Here is a 19161-nt window from a genome sequence, read left to right as displayed (position 1 = left end):
ACTCCTAAAAACACCTCAAAACGTCGCAACTCTTCAAGAAAATAGCTACTTCTTTTGTACCTTATTCTTTATGTGACCAATTAATTATATTTACCATGCAATCGGAAGGTATTCCTTTTTCAATATGGGAAATATCTTTAACATATGCAAACAGATTAAAAATAAAGCTCTTATTAATTTTATTCTAACGCATATGTTCCAGCTACCTCGGCTTCTATTGCTTCCATGCCACATATTTAACGTTAACTCCCTTTTGTCTCCTGTCTCTACTGCCTCCAAACATCTTTCTTCAATCTCCTAACTTTCTCTCAACCTTACAGTCGAGGCATAAAGGTTTTCCCACTTTTCTTTTGAGCTAGGTCCTATTGACATGGTCAGATTTATGGACAAATGTCTATTTTTGGATTTGAGGGAACAAGAAAAAAAAAATGAAACTAAGGTATGTTCCAAAGCTCATGAACCAGTGAAAAAACATGAATCTTGGCACAAAGATTTGCCTCCAAACTCAAGATTTTCACATCATGAATCCAAGTTGAAATCGAGGTTGTGATAAAAATATATGTGTTATTGAACTTGATTTCTTAGTTTCTTTACCATTCGGACAATAAGAAAATTAAGGTGTTAGCTTTAGATTGAATTACTTCAGCTTCACTTACATAAGATCCCTTTGAAAATGGGGTTTTTTGGCCTTTTGCTCAGCTAAAGTGCATTGTCTTTACTGGATGAGGCCTGAACTTATTGGATCATAATTGAAACTTACTGAGTGTTGTATCGGAGCCTCAGATGGAAATTTCCTCCCATAATATTAGAAATTGTTTGGGACTCTTACATATGTGGATTCATGGGTGTGGATGATGATTTTGAAAGAAAACTCATGACAAAAATGATATGAAATTAACAAAACAATATAAAAACTACAATAAATAGTCAGAAAAGGGGTTTTTATAAGCAAACAATAAGCAACGGCTAATTTTCAAACATAAAAACTAGCCGCTGAGCATCAAAATGGGTAATTTTAAGTTATGTGTATTTGGTGAATTAAGTTTCAGAATAGGGGTATTATATGAAATAAGTTATAAAATAGGGGTATTTGGTGAATTTAAAAATTAGGCTAACGGAGGACTAACGGCGCGTCATTAGTAAGGGTATTTTGGGTATTAAGTCATTTGTGAGGGGCATTTGGTGAATTTCTGAAAGTCGAGGGGCATTTGGTGAATTACGCCATAATTCGGGGGTATTTCATGAAAAATCCGTAAAATAAATGAAGCAACAGAAGTAAATAATGTACTCTACTGCATCATCTAACTGACTTTATCACGTTTTTGTCTAAGTTCCAATTTTATGTACGCTGAAGGAAAAGTGCTAGTGCATTGTAGTAAAAATATGCTGTCCTTTACCTTTTAAGTTATAGTCAAGTTGTATGGCAAAAGAGGGATGGTATAGGAGAATGGAGATCGTTAATAAATGACCGTGTCAACCCATATATATCAACCCCACAACCTACCTAGCGCGCTAGCTAGGTGGCATTTGTCCTCCTCAAAATATGTAACTTCTTATAATACTCGAAGTCACACTACTTTGATATAGGCCGGCAAATGTTTCGTTGTGAAGGTAACATATTAAATGACAATATATATGAAGCAAAATTTTAAGAAGAAATGATTACGGATTAAATATATAAATAGCACTCTGCTTGAACAAGAGTATTTTTACACTTGTTTTTTTAACCCCCAGTTAACTCTCCTCTAAACAAGATTTTACAAAAATTGAGTAAAAAAAAAAAAAAAAAAAACGGGAGGAAGTAGAAGAAATGTGTAACATAATGCTTGAAATTAACTACTGCGAGCAGTTGAGACTTAGTAAACTCCGTAATCAAAAATCTCATCGATAATCAAAATCACTAAAAAAAAATTCCCAGAAAAAATGGTGGGTAGGGAAATTATATAAATATACATAAAAATAAAATGGAAAATTATTAGAAAAAACACTAAAAAAAATGGTATGTCTATTTAATTCCCCTGAATATATATATTATATATAGCCTGCCATCACTTAAGGGAATTTAAGGAGGAGGGAAGAACATGTCTCTTTGTTTTTTTTTTAAATAGATTATTTACATAATCTATTTATTTTTTTATTTTAAGAAAACCAAAAAAAAGGCTTTTGCATTTAATGATGCCATAACAGAGAGTCAAAACAGGTATTATAACTCAAACCTTGTTCCCCAAAATACCCCTCTGTAACACTTGTATTTCCATGATTTACCCAGCATTGAAGCAGAGGATCCGAGTCGTAGTACTCATACATTAACCACGTTGTATCCACGAATTCGGCCGAGTCAAACCCGGACTCGTCTTCTAAACTCGGAAGCTCGACTATCTCTCCTAGTAGCTGTTCTTCTTCGTCTCCTGACATTGCTGCGGAGTCTGACGACAATGCTGTGGAAGACGAGGTGGACGGAGACGCTGGTGCCACATTTGTAGTTGTAGTAGTAGCAGTACTGTTGCTGCTGTTAGTTACATGCTCCTGGGTGGTGGCACCAGCAGGAGCTGTAGCAGTGCTGCTACTGCTACTAGTGCTGGTATTTTCCTCGGTGGTAAAAGTAGTTATGTTAAACTCCAGTGCGGCAGCTTTAGCCGCAGCGTGTTGGACATCTCGAGGAGAGTTGGAGAGAGGGCGGGGAAGGGAAGGGGCGAGATCAGGGAAATTAAGGACCGCAGAGGAACCTTTAATACTGAGAGCGGCCACGTCATGTGCACGTGCCGCCATCTCCGGAGAAGAGAAGGTGCCGAGCCAAATCCGAGACTTCTTTCGAGGCTCTCGGATCTCGGAAACCCATTTCCCCCACGCTCTCCTCCGAACACCCCGGTACACGGGGTGCTTCGTATCCCGCTGTCTCTTCTTACTACTAATGTTTAGTATTTGATCATTATTATCATCAACCGTAGTTGTAGTCGCCAACGCCTCATCGTTAGAGGTAGATGAGGTGTCCGATGAGTTGTCTTGGTAGAGAGGGCGGTGATCATGTTTTGGTGCCATTGAGTTAAATGACAAAATGTAGAGTTAATAAATAAGAGGAGAGAGAAAATGAGGAGAATGAATGAAAGTTAAGAGAAGGTTTTGGGAGGAGAAGGGAGTTATATAGGAGGGGGGAAGTGAGTGAAGAGTATGGACAAAGACACGAGGTTTACGCCTATAGAGGTGAAGCGGGGCGTGTGGGGGAAGAGGAGGGGAATATCTAGTTACTTGTTTTGAGTTTAATTAATATTAATTATAATTAATTAACTATTGCTTGATCGTACTTGTATTTTAATTAAATAGTGTTCTGAATCTATAAAGTCAAATTTTAAGTTTAGATTAATTAATAATTAACAAGTGATGGTATAATGAATAATCATGTAGAATCTCCCTGCCTCATCATATGTAGGTTAGTTACTATTGTTATGATATTTTGTATAATTAAATTATTGGTAAGTTATACTTTATGTTATATGCTCTCCATAAATTACTTATTGTTTGACTTTTTTTTTTTTTTTTTAATTTGGCTAATGAATACTCCAAATTAAGGTATTATTTGACATAGACATCAAAGTTTAAGGTTAACTTAAAAAAAATTAAAATTATGACTAAGCTGTGTAAGATTCGGTAAATCAGATTTTAAAAAAAAAAGATCAAGTACTACGTATAATGTAGTGAGTTAGAATTTGTTTAGAAGAGTTCGACAATAGTATTTTTATTCAAAGAAATAGATTTTATTTTGTTCAACTTATATTCACTTGTTTCTAGTAAAAATAAATCAAATAAGATAAGTTCATAATATAACCAAAAAAAAACTTTATTGAAGTTTAATTTGCAACCAATATGTGTCTATAAATGATTAACTAATTAAAAATCAGGTGAATATAAGGCACACTACAGATTTTTAAGTCTAATTCCTCGTTAAGCCAATGCATAAAAGACGTACACCTAATACAACACAAATAATTTACATTAGAGAAATTTTAGTATGTAGGAGTTGACAAAAACAAAACTTTAGTTTTCTAATGGCTCTTAAAATTCTTTTATTAATATTATTATAATTATTATTGGTTCGAAATATATACAACCTCTAACATTTGTGGAAAATGAGAGCATAGTGGAAAAAGGAAATAGTGGAATGAAAAAAAACAAGAAAAACAGACTTTAAATTAAGATTGTAGGAGAGATTGGGTCCTGCCGGCCTGGTGCTAAAAGGAAAGAGATGTGCACTTTCAATGGAACACCATATGATTGACCCAAAGCAATGTATTTTATAATGGTAAATTTGGCCCATTTTATTTTATCTTTTAATGTTTATATTTATTATTTTATTTTATTTATAAGGAATATTAATTTCTTTTTTATTTATTTTTCATCATTAATGAGAGCACTCTAATTAAGAAGTACCAGAGTAATTAGCAAGTCACCAAAAATTATTATTATTATTATTATTATTATTATTATTATAAGAAAACACCAAAACGTTACATGCTTAACAAGCTACAAAGATCAAGTGGACTACAAGAAGTTGGAGGGGAGCCGAGATACAATCTGGGCCCCCACTCCTCTAGCTATGGCGAATCCGATCCTGCTGAAAATGTGGGCAGCAGCCCGCGCCCCAATGTCTTGAGCCCTGGAGTACGCCTGGACCCGCTTCAGCAAAGAAACTGCCCCTTTCTCTAATTCCCCAAAAGAAGAGAAGGAAAAAGGAAAGAAACCGTAACCCAAAGCCCTACAACGTGCCGCATACTTATCCAGCTTCCGCTGCGCTGCAACCGCCACAACCCGACCCAGAACGAAGCCTGACAACCCAGATTGCGTCATAGGAGAAGACCCAGTCAAGTCAACACACACATCTAGACCGCCATCCCATGAATAAAGCAATATATCTGCAGGACGAAGAGCTCCATCACCCTCACTAGTCAGCCCAACATCAACCTCCTTGCGAGCAGAAATCCCCGACCGATAGCAAATATCCAAAAGGGTATCACGAACAACATTATGTCGATGTTTAATACCCACAATCCCAGCACAAGACACGGCATGATCCCGATAAATGTCCCCATCGAAAACCCGAGAGCAAGCAGAACACGGCGTCGAATCAGAGAACAACGGAATACCCAACCGATAGCAAAGAACCGAACGATAAGTCTTACCGTTCATAGTCTGGCCTAAACCCGAGATGGGGACTGCCCGCAGCCAAGCTGAGGAGTGATCCCCCTGCTGTGATTTCCAAAGGGCAACATGACGTGAAGATAAGGAGTAGGCGGATACCGCATCAGCAGTAACCTTCGTGAAATATATGTCTGTCAATTTCTTCATGAGAGTGGGGGCAGCGATTTCACTAGGGCTACTCATAAGGTCGGTCTCCACGGTCCTATTATTATTATTATTATTATTATTATTATTATTATTATTATTATGAGCTATGATACATTGCTGGTCAACCGTGGGAAATAACTCAATACCCATCCTAAAAAGGGAAGGAAATGAAACATAAAAAGTAAGGGGTCCACTTAAAAGGGTAAATGCGTTGTCACATACTTTTTTCATACTTATTTACCTGACACAGTTGATTTAGGCACACATATTAATGATATTAAGGAAAGGTACGTAAAAGAGAAAGTTAAAGGACAAAAGTGCCCCTTAAAAACAACAAACCAACCATCACTTTCACCAAATTACCAGAAAAAGTGAGGATAACTATGACAATTCGCCATACAAAACTTTTCCATATTAGAATTGTACATGTCAACTAAAAAGGAATTTCCCTAAAAGGAAATTGTGTCATGTAAATACGAAAGGAAGAGTATACTGTTAACGTTTGTATAAATATTGCCATTGTTGCATTAAAATACATCATTATTACCCATACTTTAGTACTTTGGTTGCATTTTTAACATATTATGCAAAACTACCAATTTACCCCTGTGTATGGACTTGTTTCCCGTTGTCGACCAGCGGTGCACCACTCTTCTTATTAATATCTACTCCTGAGTTTCTTATTGATCTTTCGATATATTTTGACTGCTGAGCAGTCAATCCGTGGAATATGGACCGTGGTGCACATAGAGCATGGTGCACAAAAAGAACATATGTGCATAAGCAAAAGAACATGACACTACGGCAAAAGAACATGCGATATAATATTTCACTTTTTTGTTATAAAAATAATATATTATTTTACTATTTATTAAAAACCTAAATAAAAAAAATACTCATGTTCTTTTCTTGTAACCAGATGTTCTTTCAATTATATACTAGTGTTCTTAAGGTGCACCATGCTCTATGTGCACCATGGTCCACCTTCTCAATTGCGGCTCACTATTGTCAAATGCACATCTTTGACATTCGCATACTAAAATTATCAAAGCTTTCATTGAGACGATTCAAGCAACACACCACATTACTAAATATATTTTATTTCCTTACTCTTCCGTTCTTGATTATTAGTCCCTTGTGGAATCTTGACACTATTTACAATTGAAGAGAATCTTCTAATTTTTTTCCAATACGTATTTTAAAATATATTCATGTGAGATCTTGTTTTGTTTGTCTCAATGTGTAGTTTATCATTATCAAATTTTTATATTTCTTTAACGTACATATTTCGAGATATTTGCATTTAAATATTGAGCTAAAACGGACTAAAAAGTCAAAAAGGGACTAATATTTAAGAACGGAGGGAGTATATTTTTTCATAATAAATTAGTAGATACAAAAATTTATACGAAAAATATAACAGTCTATGTATGAAATTAACTTCTTATGAATAACTATTCAACTTTCTAATAGTAAAATAGTTAGATATTGTGATCAAATAGTCATATTCGATTATTATGCTCTATAATCAAATAGTTATGAAGTATATGATTTTTAATCAAATAGGTATAGTCTATCAATGTACAGTTATAATTTTTTAATGATGACATCAACATTGGTGGACCCACGTTAGGGCCAAGGGCGGCACATGCCACCCCGAAAAAAAAAACTAAAAAGGTCAAAAAAGCAAAATAAAATAACAGCTATATATTAAACCTGAACCAAATAAACAATGAAATGGCACAAATTCTTATTTATAATGGGTGTACAATAAATATTGTACACCGGAGTAAAAGTTGACTCAAAATGCTTAAAAGTTACATTTATATATGTAAAAGTTATCTATTTTTTAATGATAATTTTTTTCATTTGAATAAAAATTATTTCTTCAAAATCACTAATAATGTATAAATTAATCATTTAACCCTTTAAAATGTTTATCTATCAACTTTTTAATTTTATAATATAAAAGTTACAAAAAAACAGGTTAAAGTTACAAAAAACTGCATAAAAGTTATCTTGGTGTACAATAAATTTATTGTACACCTTGTGCACGCAAGACCTTTTGATGAAATGGTTTGTGTTGAGTGGTTGACAAGGATTAAGTTCTTCAACTCTTGTCAAAGATCACAGGTTCCAGTACCCTTATTGACATTTTTGGTTATTTTTTTGGTTCATATTTAGCTTACTTGTTTCCTTCCTTTCCTTTTTAATTTGATTTTTTCTAATAAATTCTTAGGTTGTCTATTTTGTTTTTTTAATTAGTTCTACGCCAATCGGAACATGTCCAAGTTTTATATTTCCACGTTTATATTCAATTGGACTACACTATAAAAATAAATAAATAAAAACATGACAATCAAATTTGGTTATTTTCAGCTTGTTTGTTTCTTTTTAATTCGTTTTCTTCTAATAAATCCATTAGTTGTCTCTAACTTGAGTTTTTTAATTTATTTTTATTCCACACCAATGGAAGCATTGCCTACTCTCTTTTTTTTCCAACTTTATTTTTAATTGAATTATACTATAAAAAAAATACTTAATTTGCCGGAAAAATAAAAGTAAAATTTAATCCCATCATTTATTGCTATATCTTAATAATAGCCACTTTCAACTTTGTTTTTTTTTTTTTGTTACTTTTAGTGATTATATATTTATATATTGATAAAAAAAAATTCTCAACCAATTTGAATTATAAAATTTCATGTTATCAATTAACACTGAAAAAGTATCTACAAGTTACCCACTTTCAATACTCAAATTTATAACATTCTCATTTTATATCTCAACGACTACCACTTTCGTGCCACCCCTGATCAGATATCCTAGGTCATCAACCGCCGTATGTGTATTACAGTCTCATGAGAAATAGGAAGAAGGATGTAGTTTAATTTTTTAATTTTTATTTAACTTTTTTTTTGTTTAGGTTTGGCCCGGTGGGCCGGCAGGGTACCCTACAAAAAATGTGGACTAAGATGTGGGAGGGTCCCTGATAGAAGCTGAAAATGAGTGCCCCAAGAAGGGCAAGATCGAGAGCGAAGCTTCATGTTTACAGGCTTACAGCTGGCACACGTTTTTTTTCTTCTTAAATTTGGCAGTCAATTATAAAACATTACAAGTTTTTTAATCTTTGAGTAAAAAAGTTTTGGTCATTTTAATGGTTTTTGTTTTTTAGTAGTGATGGGCATAGGTCCATTCTGTCGAGATGGGTCGGGCTCTGTTCTGGGCTTAATTGATTATTTTTGTGTCAGGGGAGGTTTATGGTTGTAGGCCTTGTAAGTGGTAATGGGTAAATTATATGATGTGAATTGTCGACTTTGTCGTACGTGTTTCTCGGACGGTAAAACACGCATCACTTGCATTAGACCAGTAAAAAAAAAAAAAAGTGAAAGTGTACATATTTTAGTGGATGTCAAACTTTTGGATTAAACGATAGGAGAATAGTGTGTGAATAACACAAATAATTTTCTAAACACGAAAGAATATATCAATGTTACTTACAATGGCCAATTCTTTTAGACAAAATATAAAATGTTTGTCATTTTACAGTAGAAGTTGATCGTAATAATATTTTAAAGGGGCAGAAATTACAAATTCTATCTAACAATCGGGTGTATCTAGAGGTAATGTAGACTATAGAGTAGTATGTGTAACGAAGGGTGATTTTTGTGGTTGCTTATTTGAGCTCATTTTGTATCTTTTAAAAAGACTTGTGTTGTGGTCAAGAGAGACATGCATGGGTGCATGCCTTGGCACTTGGGCACAAATATCTTGTAATATATATTAAAAAGCGTTGTGAAAAATGTATATGTGCCACATATTACTCTCCATTTTATGTCATATCATCCACTCAATAAGTGTTATTTCATGTCATGGACAACCAAAATTCAACACAATGAGGTTCGAACAAATGACATTAGGTGTTGATGATAGCTCTCATTAGCATCTTAACCAACCACCAATTATGGTTTATCTTTTCACATTAATTTATAAATAAATATTAGCATGAAGTATAAAACAACTAAATTTTTATGTTCTATGGACTATTTTGGAAAAATAATAATAAAATAATAATACTTAATGTTAGAGTTCATGATTTAGAATGAACTCATTGCTGAATATCAGCAAGAATAAGAGACAATTATGCTAAAGAGAAAAGAGAGAATGATTTCTTATTGAATTGAATTATGAAACTGATTACAGCAAGTAAGAGAACTATAAATACAGTCTGATTGGTGAGGTGTCTCAACCAATCAGATGAATGCAAACGTACAACTCAGCAGCTACAATGATCGCTTACAAAGATCAGTAGGCTTTATTACAAGTCAGCTAACAAACTAACCTCTAACTAATTCCCTAGATTTTAGGAAGAGTTGTTAGAGCTGATGTCATTGAGTTGATGTCATTGGCTTCTAGAAGTCTTGTGTAGCTGCGAATCCTTGCTTCCCTTGATGCACTGAAGTATAGATGATGCAGTGAAGTGTGTTGTGGAGTGAGGACAGTGTACACCAACACCCCCCCTTCAAACTTGGTATGGGTAAGGTATTGACCATTCCAAGTTTGGAAGAGAGAATTCTATGTTGACAACCAGGGAGGATCTTCGTAAAAATGTCAGCTAGCTGGTGTTTAGTAGGAAGATAACTGAGTTGTAGGAGACCCTCAAGTACTTTGTCCCTGGTTAAATGACAATCCACCTCAATGTGTTTGTTCTTTCATGAAAAATGGGATTTTTAGTTATGTGAAGAGCAGATTGATTGTCACAATTGAGTTGAACAGGTTGTAGACCATGAATGCCTAATTGCTCAAAAAGTCTGACAATCCAAGAAACTTCACTAGCAGCTTGTGACATAGCCTTATATTCTGCTTCTGAAAACTCTTAGAAATAGTAGATTGCTTTTTAGACTTCCAGCTGATGGGAGAATTACCAAGGAGAAGTATGTATCCTGTGACTGATCTTCTGGTAGAAGAACAAGCTGCCCAATCAGAGTCAGAAAAAAGCTTGAAGAGTGAGTTGATTTGTAGCTTTTAAGAGAATGCCTTGTCCTGCTGTATGGTTCACACATCTTTAAAGTATGAGTGAGAGCATCAATGTGAGAAATCTTAGGAGAGTGCACAAACTGACTGAGAGATTATACAAAAAATGGAAGGTCTAGTCTGGTATGTGTCAAAAATTGAGGTTTCCAACATAGCATCTGTATAGATCAACATTGGGATAATATTCACCTTCTGTGGATAGTTTAAGATTCAGAGGAAAAGGAGTGACTGCAGGTTTAGAAATGTCAAGCTCACAGTCAGATAACAATTCCTTAGTGTACTTTCTCTAAGTAAGAATGTAACCATCGGGTGTGTGACTAACTTCATGAAGGAAATAATGCCCTTGGTCCAAGTATGCATTCAATGTTAAGTCTAATAAATGCGGTTCAGTATTAATTAACAAGTTAATAATTCAGTGAGATCAAGTGAGCTGAATGCCTAGCTAGAGGCCGCTTCAGTTCAAGTGGAATTAATGATATTAATCCACAGCTTACTCTTGACTGAACCCGTAGGGTCACACAAATAGTACGTAAACGGATCAAGTATTTAATGGCATTAAATACTCTATCTATGGATATTCGGAATCGACGGATCTTGGTTTCAGTGGGAGCTGAGATCGTCACAAGCAAGTGAATACTCCGGAAACGATGATATTGCCGGAAACGGAAATATGGATCGTATCGGAAAAATAAATATTATCCAAGTCGTAGATGTTGCCGGAAACGGAAACATGGTACGTATCGGAAAATATTATCGGAAATGGAAATATTGCCGGAATCGGAAATATTGCCGGAAACGGAAATATTGTCAGAATCGGAAATATTATCGGAATCGGAAAATAATTCCGGAAACGGAAATATGAAATATTTGTTCGAAACGGAAATTAATTCCGGAATCGGAAATATTAAATATTGTTCGTATCGGAAATGAATTCCGGAATCGGGAATTTAATCGGAAGCGTATCGTACAAATTAGCATCGGACGAGGCCCGCTAGACGAAGGCCCAGCACGAAGCCAGGCCATCGCCCAGCGAGCCACACGCACCATCGCACGCCAAGCCTCGACCAGGCCCAGCGCAAGGCTAGGCCCAACCAAGGCCTGGGGCGCGCGCGCGAGAGCATAGCAGCAGTGGGCCGAGCGTTGTGCGCCTAGCGTGGGCCGCAAGGCTTGCGTGGGTGTACGGTGCTCGTGCAATGCTCGTGCGGGAATCCTAAAGCAATCGGGATTCGAAATATGATTAAATCCTAAAACTATTAGATAATGATTATTTAATAGAGTCCTAGCAGGATTCTGATTAAACTAATTAATATCCTAATAGGATTATACTTCCTTTTCCATACCTCTATAAATAAGTGCCTAGGGTCATAATTTATAGATACAAATGAAGTATTCAAACGGTAAGTTTTTGAAAGAAAAATCAGCCATACACTTGCAAACACAATAGCCGAAATTCCTAGTAACCTTAAGGGCGATTCTAGTTGGTCTAACTTGAGGCGGATCCGGACGTACTGTGGACTATCTACGGAGGGACGACATTTGGAGTCCTAAAGGCTTGTTCTTGTTTGGTTCGGGCGCAGCTAGGGAGGGCACGCTACAAAGTGTATGCTCCTAAATTATGCTAAATGATTATGTGTAAATAATATGTTTCCTGGCATTAAGGTTTTTCCGCATGATTTATGTTTTGTCATATGTATCATAACCTATCAGTGGTATCAGAGCCTCTTATTATTTTCATAATCTAAATTGCATAAACATGGTTAAATATTACAAATTTGCAAGAATTAAAAGGGGTGATTAATTTTCGTAATTGTTAATTAATTGCAAATTGCGTTTATTTAATTATATGTACGCAGTTTTTCGGCAGTTTCTTCGTTACTCATCCAAATCGAGTGATTTTTGTGTCAATTCCACATATAAAAGGCATTCTAAAATTTTGACAAAAATAGCCTTTTTCGGCCGAACCCAGAATTCCCAAATTCGAAGCCTAACTATGACTTTTCGGAGGTTTTAGTTTTTCGAACGCAAAATTTTGCAAATTTAAGATGTTAAATTAAATATTTGCGATTCTTGTTGATAAATCTTGAATTTTTGATTGACCTAATGTATATGTTTAACAAGTTTGAATGCCTAGCCTTGTTAATTATGCAATCAAATTTGTAATTATAATTAATTTGTTGAAAATTCGAATAATTTAGAATTGATTTGATTTTCATAATTAATTAATAATTTAATTAGATACCTATGATTAAAAACCACCATAAAAATTGTTCATTTGTGTTAAATTTTAAATTTTTATGACCTAGATTTGAATCCATGTTAATCGAAAATTAATTAATTAATAAATTTTCGATTTTTCGCCCTAAAATTATGAAATTAATATGATTTATTAATTTGTCATTAATTTTGAAAATAAAATTTTTAATTTTTATGCGATTCGCTCATATAACTTGCACGCACAAAGCAATGGACGCTAAGTGTTACCCTTAAGGGGTGTTGTATAGTGCGGGCATGTGACGACGAGCAAGGGAGCTCGTCGCCCATGCGGTACGAATGCAATGAGCAAGGCTATGGTGCACAAGCACAAGGCGGCAGCCCTGCCTTGTGTCGTGTGCTATGTGCGATGGGCGAGTGGGCTAGGGCGAGAGCAAGGCAACGCCAGTCACATGTGGGCAGCAGGCGAGCTGCGCCACGACGCAACTTCCTCGCGCAACGTGCGAAGCCTCGCGCGCAGCGAGCGCCATCTCGCGTGCGACGAGCGCTACGCCTGCATCAAAGCCTCGCGCACAGCGAGCGCTGGATCCCGTGCGACGAGCGCTGGCGCGCGCCCAGCGATGGTGAGCAGCGAGCGTGCTTCGATGATGCCTTGCGATGGTGAGCAGCAGCAGATGCGACGCAGCACATAGGCTGCGCGCACATGGCCAGCGATGGCTGCGTGCGTGTGGCCTATGGCTGTGCGTTGCATGGTGATGTTGCGTACCTTGAGTTACGATTAGATCGTTTTAAAATTTTAATTCGAAATTTTCAGTTTATATAATTTTAATTAATTTTAAAATTAATAATTTAAATTGTTTTCTTGGATTTTAATTTTGAATATTATAATTATAATAAATTTCATTTATTCTAAATTATTTTACTAAAATTAAAATCATGAATTAATTTAAATACGACTGAAAATAAATTAAATATGTGGATTCAATTATAAATTTATATGAGCTTTAAATTTTAATTAAATTTGTATGTTTCCGGTTAGACTAGAAATACATTTTTATGTTTAAATTAGTAAAGCATATGAATTTATTGGTTTAAGTGGGAGCCCTTTTAGTCATAAACTCTTGATTAGGTCTACAAATCCTTAAGGTTAAAACAATTTGATTAGAATTAATAAGGACTGAATAATTTGTAGATTATTGGTGCCCTTGATTAATTGCTGCAAATATTTTTGTGATGCATAACGTGTTTTACTAACCAGCTATGTGGGCCATTCATGATAATGAATGGGTGCATGGTATATATTGTATATGTACTGTTTTGCAGGTTATGAAGTGACTAGTATGGCCCAAATAGGATAGAAAATATGGTCTGCGTACCATTAATTTGAATGTAATTGGTCTAAAGTACCAAAATTGTTTTTCAATTCAAATATGGTCTGCGTACCATCAAATAGTTGTAATTAGTTTAATTATAGCTTATCCTATTTGAAGAAAATGGAGCCTCCCACGGAGATTTTCAAGACGGACTTTGAAGTTGAAGCTTCAAGATGAAGTCGGGCCATACTAGATCACATTTATCTTATGCATGCTTTAAGTTATTTATTGCTATTAAATATGTCTTAAATATGCATGAGATCAAGGCTTGATTATGTTGCATGATTAAGGATTTTAGTTCACTTAAAATCTAACCAACATAGTAAGAGCCTTAAGTTCCAAACTTAAAAATTGAGTTAAAAGGTGCCATGCCAAAATAACACTTACTTGGATATCCTTTACATCGATCTTAGTAATAGTTTTCCGCCATAGCGAGGTGTTACTTATCGATACTAAAGGGGTAAAGTACACAGATAATTGTGAGTACATGTTAGTTTTGGTGAAACTCAACGATATAAGTAAGGAGTCCTTTTATGTCGTGGCAAATTCGATAGGTTTACCTAATAAGTTCTTAGACGTACCTATCAACCAAGAATAGTTTCTAGACTATTAGCAAAAGGTTTTTGCTTACCTAAAATGTTTTAGAATTGAGTCAAAATACATAATGTGCTTAATTCTTCAATGGTTTTAGGATCTTGGAATCATTTTATTCACACCTGCCGGAACAATAAAATCGAATAAAATGCTAATAACTTGTTTGAATTGCATGATTGCTGTAATTTTCAAGTTATTACTCATGATAAATGTTTAGACTTTGCATGCTTCAATGTATGTTTTAATTATTGTTTATAATTAAATATCTTGCACCGCAGTAAATCCTTTTAGAAAGGTAACAGTAAATTTCCTCGATTGGTAGTGAATCCAAGAACGATTCACAGAAATGAGAGAAAATGAGCAATTTAAAATGTACGTTTCTTATAGCGACTTTTATGGTTGTTTTCGAGTATCAAAATCGAATGGCAAACCAATTGGTGCATGTGAATTCAAAATACACTGTAGTTTTGAGATCATAAAGCATTGAGCTTAAAGACTCAGCTTTACCAATGGTTAACAACCTAACATCTTTGTCCATTTAATTCCGAATGAGTCTAGTCCCTAGACATTCGAATAGATCGATGCTTAGAGAACTTTAGAAGGTTCTGGTGGAATGACATTGGACATGTCTAACAAAGTATAAAAGTCAACACTAAAGAATTCAATTCTTAAGACTATAAGAAAGGGTACAAGAAATAGGAAAACAAAGGAACAAATGAAAGGAATTTACAATTCCGTTTCTACCTAAAAGTTAATGTTTAAAGATAAGTGACCTAGCAATCAAACTTCCTTGGTATCATATACCGCTTGAGGTTCTTACTTCGGTAATAACTCAAACAATGGAAGCTAGGCTACGCTAATGGCCTACAAGTGGGAAATAAAGCATGGCAATGCTACATTAGTTGTAGGGTCATCTAGTTTGTTTTAAGTCCTTTCAAAGGCTGGAACTTAATGGCTATTTTGTTCCATAATCAGCATACCTAAATTTCTGTTTCAAACACAGAAAGACTCACATTCAAGAAAAACAAAAACAATGTTTATTTGTTTATTTGAGTGAAATGGTCAATTACGGGTTGAGTCAATATGCTTGATTAAAACAAACAACTCTTTAACAATAAAAACTTTACTAGGTTCAAATCAACCCCTTGATTTGAGTTCCACTAACCTTTAGCATTGTTGCTTAGACCATGTCAACAAGTTAACATTCAAAAGCTCTATTTTGATGGACTTTTGAAAGTTGATTGATTTCTAGATCAATTTAAGACATTTAGTCTTACTTGTTGAAAGTAACAAAAGATATGAACTATTGTTAGAACTCCTAAACAATAGAGTTCAAATCTAAAGAAAGGTTTTTATGACTTTATTATTTCACACAGATTTGAGTGAATATAGGTTTATTTACTCAATGTGATATAAGTTTGAATCTGTTTGGCTAGTTCAAAGATTCAGAAGTATAAAATCCACTTGGCAAGAAATCATAAAGATCTAGGTTAGATCATGTTGATGATTACTTAAGTCAAGAATGATCATCAATGATTGTGTATAGTAAAATTCACAATCTACTCCATAAGATATGACATATCTAAGTTGGAATGATCGAAGTCGATTAGTAATTGATTCGATCAATGATGGATCATAAAGAATTTTCCTATAATTTCTAAACAAAATGCTCAACTACCACCAAACTAAACCAAATTCGTCAAAGCTATTGAAAAGTAATTTCAGAATATCTTTTCATAATATATCTAAAGAGTTCCTAAACTCAGTGGGAGCTTAGTGTTTGTTATTCAACAAACTAAGGCCCAAGTATAGATATATGTTTCATTGTGATTTATTCAAATGAGACACAAGGGTATTGTTTCTACCACGAATTTTTGAGAACATAATGTTTGTTTGCTCGAAATAATGTCTTTTTGGAGATTCGTTTCCAAAATGACAACTGGGAGAAAATAGACCTCGAAAGTCTTCGAGGCGAACAACAAACATAAAATGGAGATTCCGGAGGCTTTTCGAAGTTCTTTAGAAAATCCGAACACTTATTCTTTGAGGACTTTAGAAGTGGCTTTAAAGAATAGACATCTCTTAGAAGACTTTACAAGTGCTTCAAGGAGAACAGAATATTCAAAGGACTTTCAAGTGGCTATTGATATTCTATTGTTTGATGTTCTATACCCAAGTAGGCATAGAGTTCAGGTCACTGAAGCTATGCGATTCTTCTATTAGATAGTGAAGAAACCTACAACTTGCAGTCAAACTATTATCATGTAGATTAATAAGTTTGTGACTTGTAAGAAAGCTATGACGAAACCTAGATTCTCTAAAATGGTTAAAGGCCATATATAGACTCAAGTGTTTTAAATGGTTAGAGACCATAAAACATACTCAATGTTTTGATGACAAAATTGAAATTTTGTTGATTTGCAAGAATAGTTTCACACCTATTGGTTGCAAGTTAGTTTTAAGGATAAAACCATCAAACATGAAATTGTGTTCACATACAAAGCTAGATTAGTTAGGTTACAAGCAAATTCACGGCGTGGATTGTGTTGAAACCTCATGCATAATCGTAATGCTCAAGTCTATAATTCAAGCAATGATTGCATATTGATAAATATGGCAATTGGATGACAAAACGTATTCCTCAATCAAATGTTGGAAGAAACTATGTACATGGTATGTCATAGGATTTATGGATCCAAATAAATGCTTGAAAATGAAAGCTAGCTTATGAAATCTAAGTACAGATTTAAGCAAGCAATTGGGAATTGGAACTGCATTTTAAGTGAAGCTATTAAGTATTTTAGTTTCATAAAATGTACATGATTCTTATAGATATATAAGAAGTTTAGTGGGAGTATATAAAACTTAATTGGTCCTATGTGTATCACACACATATCTCTCTATTGTGAAATAACATTCAAATGCTAAAGACTTAGATTTGAAATTATTCATCAATGATGGACCATGGCGAAACTTAGTACATACTGTGTATTAAGATCTATTTACAAAGATCTTATAATATTGTTTTGGATTAAGTAATGGCATTTACTAAATCAAACACGAAAGACTCCATTGGAGATATTCGACCCATATGAATAAATCTAAGTAATGAATGTTTGAACTATGTATAAGCAATTACTAAGTTAAACATCAAAGGATCTAAATAAGATTCCTAACCTATATTATATGTCAAAGAATTTAGTTGGATTCAGTATCTACTGAAACTGAATGAGCTAAAGTTACATGAATAGAATTCAATTGGGAATTATTCTGCAAAAGAATTTATCATGTATGATATAATATGAGGTTCGCCAAAAACGTATCGTATGACTTTGGGCATGACGAACATATACCAATCTCTATTGATCTAAGTAAAGATCAACTAGATTGAGATCAAGAAAAACCTTATGGTACTTGAAAAGGTACATAGGATTAATTCTTGATTCAAGGAAATAAAGATATGCTAAATATTGATGCTTCACGCATAAACACTGGCAAAGGATCAAGCAAGATCCCTTTGGAGTTAACCATTGGCAAGGACGAGCTATATAGCATCGTGTTTTGAAATGGCAACATGGATTGGAGACCATGAGTTGTTGCGTGGGAAATTAAATATTAATTTCTATGTTCTAAGATACAGCTTGAAAGACTTCCACATATCTGTGAACTGCTTGGATAAGTAAATCCAAACAAAGCATCACTAGCAACCTAAACAGTTGAAGTAAAAGTACTTATTGCCTAAGAAGCAATAAAATAGGGTTGTTTATGTTAAAGAGTTCTTCACTGAACTTGGGTGGATCACATGTCTGCTGACTTGATGGTTCTTCATCGCAAAATGCGTAGAACCAATATTGAAGTAAGAAAGACTAGATCACATAATAAACAAACTCAAAAGATCTTATCATCATATCTCGAAGATCATTCGATGAAAGGATATTAAGATTGGCAAAGCATGATAACTAAACCTATGCAACAAGTGAGAAGCAACACTCACGTTGTAGCACTGGAAATCAAGCATAGCTTTGAATTCCATGAACTGTTTTAAAGATGGGTTTGAGGCCCATGGATGTAAAACATTGGGATTGAACATTTATCATATATGAAATGTATTTTCATATTCCATTTAATCTTGGTTTAGTATTAAATGATGAGTCCCTTCAATTTGACGATATATTCAAGATAGACTGTCAGGACCAGTCCTGTGACTAAGAAATATCTATCAAGTGAACTTGAATGTCAAAGGTTGAGAATGGTCCCCGGTCGGAGTTTTCTATAAAATTGGACGCATAGAAAACGTTAGACGACTAGAATGCAAGATGACTAGTAGTTTTGTTTCTTGAACTATGTGGACATGGCAATGTCATAATCATTTGCATAGATACTTATTTTGAGAAGACTAGTATCGGGAAGACCTATGAAACTTTACTGTAAGAGATGAAAATCTGTCATAAGTAAATTTCATTAAAATTATTAGACACTAAATTCTCAATACCTGATTGATTTGAGATTACTTGTTTGAGAACTGGTTGCTTTGACGTTGACCAACCGTCGCACCGTAAAAGGAGGCTATAAAGGCAACGCTCAGGTAATCACCTATCAAACGAAGTCT

The 19161-nt window shown here is 34.5% G+C and overlaps 1 protein-coding gene across 1 annotated transcript; it reads right to left on the bottom strand.

Annotated features, from left to right (window-relative positions):
* Window positions 1–1857: 1857 nt before the first annotated feature.
* LOC110791788 (ethylene-responsive transcription factor ERF043) lies at window positions 1858–3137 on the bottom strand. Its single transcript, XM_021996548.2, has one exon. The coding sequence runs from the start codon at window positions 3037–3039 to the stop codon at window positions 2170–2172; it is 870 nt and encodes a 289-aa protein (XP_021852240.1). The 5' UTR covers window positions 3040–3137; the 3' UTR covers window positions 1858–2169.
* Between the last annotated feature and the right edge of the window lie 16024 nt (window positions 3138–19161).

Source organism: Spinacia oleracea, chromosome 2 (assembly GCF_020520425.1).
Source record: "Spinacia oleracea cultivar Varoflay chromosome 2, BTI_SOV_V1, whole genome shotgun sequence".
In the NCBI taxonomy this organism is placed as follows: Eukaryota; Viridiplantae; Streptophyta; class Magnoliopsida; order Caryophyllales; family Amaranthaceae; genus Spinacia; species Spinacia oleracea.
This window is presented reverse-complemented; position numbering and strand designations above follow the sequence as displayed.

Coding starts and splice junctions, on each gene's coding strand:
- LOC110791788 (XM_021996548.2), bottom strand. CDS start 3,039: ATGGCACCAAAACATGATCACCGCCCTCTCTACCAAGACAACTCATCG.